The sequence below is a fragment of the Sinocyclocheilus anshuiensis genome, unplaced genomic scaffold, assembly GCF_001515605.1.
Source record: "Sinocyclocheilus anshuiensis isolate Anshui unplaced genomic scaffold, SAMN03320099.WGS_v1.1 scaffold1530, whole genome shotgun sequence".
NCBI lineage: Eukaryota > Metazoa > Chordata > Actinopteri > Cypriniformes > Cyprinidae > Sinocyclocheilus > Sinocyclocheilus anshuiensis.
The window spans coordinates 783,171-792,981 of record NW_015542493.1 but is presented as its reverse complement, the minus strand read 5'-3'; the positions used below and the strand labels follow the sequence as shown (position 1 = coordinate 792,981).

At 38.4% G+C, this 9,811-nt stretch overlaps 1 protein-coding gene across 5 annotated transcripts in view; it reads left to right on the top strand.

Annotated features, from left to right (window-relative positions):
* Window positions 1–9,811, top strand: part of LOC107694112 (FERM, RhoGEF and pleckstrin domain-containing protein 2-like) — a 64,035-nt gene that overhangs the window by 34,943 nt on the left and 19,281 nt on the right. For all 5 annotated transcript variants that reach the window (XM_016493710.1, XM_016493707.1, XM_016493708.1 and 2 more), the window contains exons 8-13: window positions 1,783–1,930; window positions 2,123–2,218; window positions 2,664–2,827; window positions 3,623–3,691; window positions 3,813–3,870; window positions 3,976–4,189. In XM_016493710.1, the coding sequence (XP_016349196.1) occupies window positions 1,783–1,930; window positions 2,123–2,218; window positions 2,664–2,827; window positions 3,623–3,691; window positions 3,813–3,870; window positions 3,976–4,189 (749 nt within the window). The remainder of the gene's footprint in view (window positions 1–1,782; window positions 1,931–2,122; window positions 2,219–2,663; window positions 2,828–3,622; window positions 3,692–3,812; window positions 3,871–3,975; window positions 4,190–9,811) is intronic.

Sequence of the window (9,811 nt, the reverse complement as noted above, 5' to 3'; positions counted from 1 at the left end):
ACTGAAATAAATGAACTTTTCCATGACATTCTAATTTATTGAGATGCACCTGTATGTATGTATGTATGTATTTATGTATAAACATTGAAACAAGTATTTTTCTGCAAAGCTGATTTGAAACAGTATGTACAGTGGGGAAAATATTTATTTGATCCCATGCTGATTTTGTAAGTTTGCCCACTTACAAAGAAATGAAGGGTCTGTAATTTTTATGGGTTTATTTTAACATATAGAGACAGAATTCCAACCAACAAAATGCAAAGTCGTCCTGTACCCTTAGCAGAAAAACAGCCCAAAAGCATAATGTTTCCACCTCCGTGCTTGACTGTAGGGATGGTGTTCTTGGGGTCATAGTCAGCATTTTTGTCCCTCCAAACACGGTGAGTCGAGTTAATGCCAAAGAACTCAAATTTGGTCTCATCTGACCACATCACTTTCTCCCAAGCTTTCTCTGAATCATTTAGATGTTCTTTGGCTAACTTTAAACAGGCCTGTACATGTGCCTTCTTGAGCAGTGGGACCTTGCGGGCGCTGCAGGATATCAGTCCATTGCGGCGTATTGTGTTACCAATGTTTTGCTTGGTGACTGTGGTCCCAACTGCCTTAAGATCATTAACAAGCTCATCCGTGTAGTTCGGGGCTGATCCCTCACCTTTCTTATGATCATCCTTACCCCATGAGGCAAGATCTTGCACGGAACTCCAGACCGAGTCCGATTGATGGTTGTTTTGTATTTCGTCCATTCCCGAATAATCGCACCAACAGTTGTCTCCTTCTCACCAAGCTTCTTGCTGATGGCCTTGTAGACCATTCCAGCCTTGTGCAGATCTACAATCTTGTCTCTGACATGCTTTGACAGCTCTTTGGTCTTGCCCATGGTGGTGGGAGAGGTTGGAATGGAAGATACAGATTGTGTGGACAGGTGTCTTCTACACCTACATTAGGAGTAACTTCTTAAAGTGTCAGGACTAATCTGTGTTCCACATGGGCACATAACCAGTCTGTGGGAGCCAGAATTCTTGCTGGTTGGTAGAGTATCAAATACTTATTTCACTCACTGAAATGCAAATAAATTTCTGACCTTTATATAATGTGTTTTTTCTGGATTTTTTGGTTGATATTCTGTTTCCCACTGGTTAATCGACGTGTGACAACACCGGTAATACCGGTATCACCGCGGGGGCGGGGGTGTTCCCTCTTTTCCTCGCTTTCCTTCGCTTTTAAATAGCTTGTAAAAGCTGTGTGTGCATTTTACTTTCACTTTTAAATAGCGGCAATTCGGCATAAAGCAATTGTTCGTTTTTAGTTCGTTTGAATTTCCCCTCTTTTCCTCGCTTTCCTTCGCTTTTAAATAACTTAAAAGCGCCAGGCAGTCAGCTCGACTCACTCTCCTCACTGGATAAATGAAATCTGATCTGTGATGCGACTGAGGTTCGCGTACAGCCGCGTTCAGTTTTTAATTGTAGTGTCTGTTCTTTTACTGAACTAAATAATTTTTATTACTATAAAAAAATCAAAACGTCGGTGGGGGTCGGTGCCGCGGTGGGCAAGTGACAACCGGTGTTGCGGCCTAACACCGATATCACCGTCAGCACTGTCTATCGCGGCAAGCCTAGTGAGTACAGAAGATGTTTGTCTTTTAAATTGTGCCATAAATGTTATTCTAGGCTACAAAATATGCTTTACCACTCCACATTTTCCTTTGAATTCTTTTTGCTGTGGTACTGCGTTTCATTTGTTAAATATTTTCTACATTATTTGTCTTTGCTTCCTCGCCTGTAGTGGGCAGACCCCAGCAGAAACAGATTTCCAGGTTCTTGAGATCGCTCGTAAACTGGAGATGTATGGGGTTCGCTTTCATCCTGCCGCTGACCGAGAAGGCACCAAGATCAACCTGGCTGTCGCACACATGGGCCTGCAGGTCTTTCAGGTACATGCACAAATTTATTGTCTTACTGAATATAATTGATTTTCATATCGTTCTCTATTTTAGTCATATTATTAGTGCATTTTAATGTATGATTATTATTGCAGTACATTCATATAAAATTCAGCTGTTGTGTGGTCATACATGTATATATGTATGTTTTTGTTTTTTATTTATCTTTTTTTTTTTCCCCAGGGCCACACCAAAATTAACACCTTCAACTGGTCTAAAATTCGGAAGCTGAGCTTCAAGAGGAAACAATTTTTAATTAAATTGCACCCAGAAGTTCATGTGGGTATCAAATTTACATTATATATTGTTATTTAATATTATTATATGTACATATACAAACATGTAGACACACTGCCTCAATTCAAAGGGGACAGAATGTAGTCTAATATGACAACAAAGACTGTTAATACATACCTCCAACAAAATAGACAATTTTGGAGAAATACAATGCTGTGAAATCAGTCTGTGGATTCCTGGAACATACAGATTCAAGTGTAGAAGTAAAATGTACAAGCTCAGGAGCTTGGTTGGATGGGGCCATCCGTCTCTTACCCCGTGTAAACATTTTAAATGTATTCAGGGTGACATTTGTTATTCTGTCGGGATCAATTACATGGAGTGCTAAGAATCAAAACCATATGCTTCCTCTTGTTGCCTTTCATCTGAGATGGAAGTTCTTAAGTTCAATCTTTTCTCAGTGACTGATCAACCTTTCGTTTCACAGGGTCCTCATCAGGATACGCTGGAATTTCTAATGGGCAGTCGAGATCAGTGTAAGATCTTCTGGAAGAACTGTGTGGAGCATCACTCGTTTTTCCGTCTGTTAGATCAGCCTCAGCCCAAATCCAAAGCCATCTTCTTCAGCAGAGGATCCTCCTTCAGATACAGGTGCACACGTGTGATTATATTGATGTGGGCGATATATTATTTAATGTGATGTACCAGAAGAAATGTTTAAATATTTTTTCTGTTGTGGTCATTGTAGTGTTTCCTGTTCTGCTTCTTAGTGCTGGTTCTTAGTATTTCTAAGAACTGTCCTTGTCTTTCTAGACTGTCCTTGTGAGTTCAAAGCAAAAACAAACATACAGCGCAACCACTATAACAGACTTACTAGTTAAATCAGTCAGAGAAAGCCTTCACTGAATGAACTAACTAAATCTTCGCATTACTTTCAGAAATGTTTGTCACAAAATGAGTTTTTCGGTACCAAAGGTTCACAATTACTATCAGTGCAATTACAGTAATGTACAACTGGGTAATATCTGTAACTCTGCACTTAACATTAGGTGATTACATAAGGAACTATAAAGTTTTTCAGTACTCCATAAACATTATCCAAAATGTGATAAAAAAAAATTTTCAACTATTTATTGATATTTATAACGTTTTTGCAATGCACTGTACATTACTTTTCAAATATAAGATTTTTGGAAGTTTTTTTTGTAGTGGTTTTAGTATTTAGTATATTTAGTTGTTTTTTTTTGTTGTAATTTTTCATATATTGTGAGGTACTCTACCATTTAAAAGTTGGAGTCAGTATAATTAATACTTTTATTTAGCAACGTCACATTAAATTGATGATTACTATAGATTTCTATTAAAAAAAAACAGCTTTTCTTTGAAACTTTTTACAAATTGTAGCTTTTACTTGGTTTGTTAAAAAGCATTGTGTATATGTGACAGTGGGAGGACACAGAAGCAGCTTGTTGAGTACGTGAGGGACAGCGGGTTGAGAAGAACTCCTTACCAGAGGTAAATATTTCTTTCAAAGTTTCACCTGAAAGCAGTTTTATACTGTATACTGGACCATCCTTTGTTAACCCCTTTGATGTGGTGCTTGTTTGTCTTTGCACTGATTATGCTGTTTTTACAGGAGGAACAGTAAGATTCGCATGTCGACACGTTCCTTGGCTTCTGATGTGCCAAAACAGGTCAGTAGAGTCTTAGATCAATCTCTCGACTGTCAATACCAATATGAAGAACAATAACTGATTTCTGTTTTCATCCACTCTCTTTACCTTACCCATCCGTTTCAGAATCTGTGTTTTAACGACAGTCTAAGGTCTCCAGTACCTCCTTCCTCTGTCACCGCCTCCGTCCACTCCCTGCATGCCCCCAGCTCACCCATGCGGATGGAGACCCCGAACCAGCCTGTGCATCTCCAGCAGACGCAGCAATCCGCCAGAGCCCCCAGCCCAATGCAGCAGGACTCCATCAAGACCAACTCCCAATCCACCTACGCCTTCCCAGGTGCCACTCATAGCCAGGCAGCAGGAGACTGCGGCCCCTCATTTGTGTGTGTAGAGAGTAGTTCCCCTAGTGTACGGCCCTCCCAAAATGGCAATGAGGATAGCGAGCGAGTAGGGGTGAGTGGCGTAAGCAGTGTGGCGAAAACGGGCTTCCTCACACCTGAAGCGTTTGAGGCAGAGTTAATGCGCGTTCAACAACTGTCATACCAGATCCCGATATCCTGCACGCAGCTGCATGTTAGCGAAGAGTATATAGATGACGATCCGGCTGAAATTTCATTTTACGCTGGCGGTGCGGAGGCCTACGGTTACGGGTTTGACGAAGAGAGTCCTGGGAGGTTCGAATATGGCGTTCAGCCCGCTACATACGTTCTCAGCCTCGAGGACCTCAACGGCAACGCTAACGCGTTCCCTGAAAGTGCTTTCGGCCGATCCGAGACCAGTTCTCTGGTCAACAACCGCTCCGAGTGTAGCTCGCTGGATAACCTTCCACTAGGTTCTGTTGGCGACTCGCTCTCGCTTGGTTTCGGAGGTCCCGACTCCTCATCCTCCCTACGTCTGCCTGGTTCTGAGAACCTATCTGAGGCCAGCTCGATGGTTAACTTCCCTGCGTATTCAGTGCGTTCAGAAGACAGTTCGGCCATGCAGTTCAACGATCTGGTAGAGCAGCTGGAGCAGCTCAGCTATCCGCCCACAGCCACAGAGTGCTCGGCTGACGGCAGCTCCGATTCCGACTCCGACTGGGGGTCAGATGGAGATTTGCCTCCAGATCAGAACCTCTTCTTTAGCAATCCACTAGTGAGTGGGGCAGATTTAGACAGCTTCTTGCTGGAATGTCATAATCTCAGGGCTCTAGGCATTGGGGAGCCCCCACCAGGCCCCACCCATCTTAAAATGTAGCGTGACCCCATTAAACGGCAGCAGTTATCATTGGTTTTTAATGCAGAACATGACCAAGCACTTAATTGTCCACCTTATCCTGATAAAATCAGTACTTATAGTTTTGGCACCTCCTGTTAGCGCTTTAATCTACCACTTTTTTCTCACGTGCCCTTTCCAGTGTGCTTCCTTTATCTCTCTCTTTGGTGTTAATTCATTCTCTTTTTTTTATTGTTTTTGAATAATGTGCTGTGAGTTCTTGTAGGACAGTAAGATTCATTAGCATTATTCAGATTATATATAGTTAAATCACTTATTATCCGTTTACATTTAATCTTAGTAGTCTGGATGGCTACAAACTAAAGTTGCGCTGTGACTTTTTAAGAAGAAAATTAAATGGCTGTATCACCTAGAATTGATATCCTTACCACTTTAAGCATATAAAAGTACATATTTAACATACATATATATATTTTTTTTTCCATATTAGAGCTGCATGGCATGCAGGAAAAATGTGATAATGGCTGCATGCATTACATATAAGATTATGGCACAAATATTATTATTATTATTATTATTATTTTACTAGATTTAAATCCAGAAAATGATTAAACATCTAGTATGCCTGGCTCTTGTTCTTCCTGGGTAAAGAAAACATCCCTCAGACTTATCGAAGTGAATAGCAAGTATTTTACTGAAGTATCACGCTGTAAAAATAAAATGGAGTAATAAAATAAAATCTTACCCAGCATTTGAAAGCAATCAAATGGAAATCTAAACGAAGGGTAAGTTCAATTGACAATTTTAACTTGTCAAGTTTTGATTTGATAAGCTTACCACAATACGTTAATTTTTTAGGTGTATCTTTAATTCTTTTTCCTATAAATGTTTTGACCTCATGGAGTCCTAAATTGCATTCAACATTGATTTTCAAAGCAAAACTCGTTTAATGAAAATGAATGAGGAGAAAATATACATTACAAAGATAAGCTTTACTTGCATGTATGAAGGTACTTTTGTATCAGGATAACTGCACGAATCTATTCCAGTAATGAACCACTCTACTCAGGGCTGTGATTTAATTAGCAGTGGACCTGACAGCCATTGCTGCTAAGAGCAAATTTGAGCCGAAGTTATTTTTGTTTTTGTTACTTTAGAGTTAGTCGCTCCACTCTGCCCCCTGCTGTTTACCTTTCAGACATGCATTGCATCTCAGCTATTCTGATTGGGCTACATGGCTGCATTTACACTGACTGCCACAGACACAGATGGGTCATTGTTGCATGTATGTATAACAAAAACACTTTTTTGGCATCGAATTTGAGCCATTTGCGAATTTCACTTTCAAATTAGCATTTTGACTTTTTTTTAACTTGTCTTAAAAAGTTTGGATCTGTGCATGTTGCTTTGCAGTGTAGTCCTGTGAGTTATTTAATTTTTTTGTTTGTAGACTATTGTAGCCATTAACCCATGGCCTGCACGTAAATAAACACTAAACGGAGACACTAAAGTTCAAAAGATTGGGTTCAGTAAGATTTATTTGAATGTTTTTGAAATAAGTTAAAATAATACAATTATGTCTATTAGGCTGAATTTATTTGATCAAAGATACAGTAAAATTGTGGCATTATTATAATGTAAACTATTTCTTTCTATTTTAATATATATTATAGGGCTGCCCTCGACTAAGGATTTTTCTGGTCAACTAGTAGTCGTTCATTTGAAGCATTAGTCGACTAATCGCACGTTTATTAATAAACTGTTTAAATCATTATAATGAGCCTTCAATTGCCTACATCAGGGCCGCATTAAGACCGCACTGGGCCCCGGGGCTATGACTTACTGCAGGACCCCCCATCACAACAATGATATATAGATCATTTTTATTTGTCCTCAGAGAGGAAATTCATTTTCACAGAAGGTGTGTATACAACACAAGGACAAGTATCCATTATGTACAAACCTGTCACAATACATTCACGAAAAAAAATATATATATATATGTATTATAAAGCTTTAAATAGGATTTTTATCCCATATCAAAATTCTCGATGCACTGAAATTTCATAATTTTTCTTACCAATTTCAATATCACAAAAAAGAATACTAGCCTAAGTAAAAATAAGCTTACTGAAGACAAGTAAACAGTCACAAATTAGGCCACAACAGAACAAAGATTATTTAAAAAATCGGCCTACTTGAAAAACTTAAAACACTGAATAATAAATATTATATTGTATAAAGAAAATGTGCAAATAGACTGAATAGTCTTCACTGTATAAATTCAATATACATTCATTCTTATTTATTTTACAAAAGTGATTCAGTCAAGGACAGTAAGTGATTTTCTTTCTGATGTTTGATTTACATTATTGACACAAATGGCAACAACAGCTATATTAGGCTACTTTAGGAATTTAGGCAATTTTAGGAATAGTTCACCCAAAAATGAGAATTCTGTTGATGTTCTAAACCTGTATGAGATTCCTTCATGCTATTGAACACAAAATAATATATTTGGAACAATATTGGTAACCAAACAGTTGCTGGGCCCTCACGACTTCCATATATGAAAAAAAATACACTATTGGAGTCAGTGGGGACCAGAAACTGGTTACTGGTATCTTCATTTTTGGGTGAACTATCCTTTTAAGATCTCATCATATAATCCAGGATCTCATATAGGCCTAGCCTAACACTACACATGCTTTATCTTTAAGTATTAACGTTCATTTAAGACACAAATAACTGTGTTTATGAGGATACTCGCAAAGACGGGCATTTTGACACATAACTATGTGTATTTGAACGTTTAAGCACAAGGAGCGAAAGTTTAGTCAGTCGTTATACGAGCAAGTGCGCGCCACACGAATCAGGCTGAAATGGTCTTAATGCACGTATTTACCAGAATGAATTGACACACATCATGACACACTTCAATCAACGATTGATGTATTTCTACCGGATTATCTCCCAACCCTTAAACGAATATAGTTTGTTCAAAAACAAAAGAATTCCAGTTAATAATCAAACTAACCTAAAATCTGTGTGGACGATGACACTGTATTTATCTGCTCCATGTGCCCGGTTCTCTTGCTGTTCCAACAACTTCCACTCCATCATCAGCTTTAGTAAAATAACCTGATAGCTGGGGAGTTTACTGATTAACTTATGTTGTTTTTTTCTGTTGTTTGTATTTGAAGTTTTTCATTTTTTGAGCCCTTCTCTCTCAGAATTGCGGACATTTTTACTTATAGAATATTGTTATTTGCGCGAACATTTCCAGATTACTCCAGAACAAAGTGAAGAGTGGAGGTGAATGCAGACATAGGCTACTGGGCAGCGATCACCTGATAGATACGTGCACATATCGTTCAAAAGTCAAATATAGAATAAATGCATTTTATTGGTAAACCAAATTCAGACTATGTTTCAATCTCAAATGGTAATGCATGGAATTTACGGAAAAACTCAACTAAATAACAGCGCTAATAAGAGTTTCATGCTCAAGTTAACAGAGACCGAGACGGCAGAATGTGCATCCCGTTTGCTTTAATTTGTTTGCACACAAATAAACGTAGAATCTTTGTAGTACTTTGCCTGTGGATTTTTTTTTTTTTTATGCGACTAAGAACATTTTGGTCGACCAAGCCTCTTCTGGTCGTCTAACGATTAGTCGACTATTAGGGGGCAAGCCCTATATATATATATATATATATATATATAAATAATTTAGTGCTCAAGAAACATTTTTATTGTCAATGTTGCGAACAGTTGTGCTACTTGCGTCATGCAGTTTTGTCAGGATTATTTCATGAACAAAGCTGAAAAGAACAGCATTTGAAATAGAAGTCTTTTGTAACACAAATCACAGACCCCAAAATTTTGAACATTAGCGTAGCTTTTTACTTTCCATCAAAGAATGTAAGTGGTTGAGTATTGTAATGTGCTGTCAATACCACTGCTAAGAAAGTGAATGTAATCTAGAGCTTGAATCCTAACCTCATGCATATTGTATGCACGTAGGAGCATGTGGACCTAAAGAAACCGGAGTGACAGTCAGTTGTCCCCAATAACAATTATGGTTCGATAAAGTAAAATGTTTCTATCATTAACAGTACATCCAGTTTTGGCACATTTCTATGAATGTAGTGAACATTTCTTACTTCAAGCTTAGGAACTATTTGCTTGTGCCTTGTATTTGATTTATTGAAATTTCTGCCGTTTATCAAATAGCTTTTTCGAAATGATTCAGGTATTATAATTTGTTGAAGTATTTTCTTTTCTTGGTCACTTTTGTGTATCCACTATGTTCTTGCAGTGGTTTATTCTACAAGTACTGCAGGTTTGCTTTCAAAACGCTTCTTTTGTCTGTGCTTATTACCTTTAGGTGTCTCTTTTCAAGGTTTAACTTGATCTTTAATTGCCCGTTAATGCCTCACTTAATGCATTATATTAGCGACACTCCTAATGATGCAAACATTTACACAGAGCCTTAATAGGTAACACCAGCTCCGTGCAGTTGTGTTTTTGTATGACATCCAGACTGCATAAATGCCTTGGGTTTCTGTTCTGGGGTCTGGAGTGAATAACTCTGTCTGTGTGACATGAGTACATTGAGTTCTGTGAGCTCAAGATGAGACGCAAGCAATGCCATTTGTGTCATTTCCTCTTCCCTTTCTTGAAATCCCATTTAATATCCTGCCGTATTACTCTGCTTTACTTCACTGTGTGACTCAGGCTC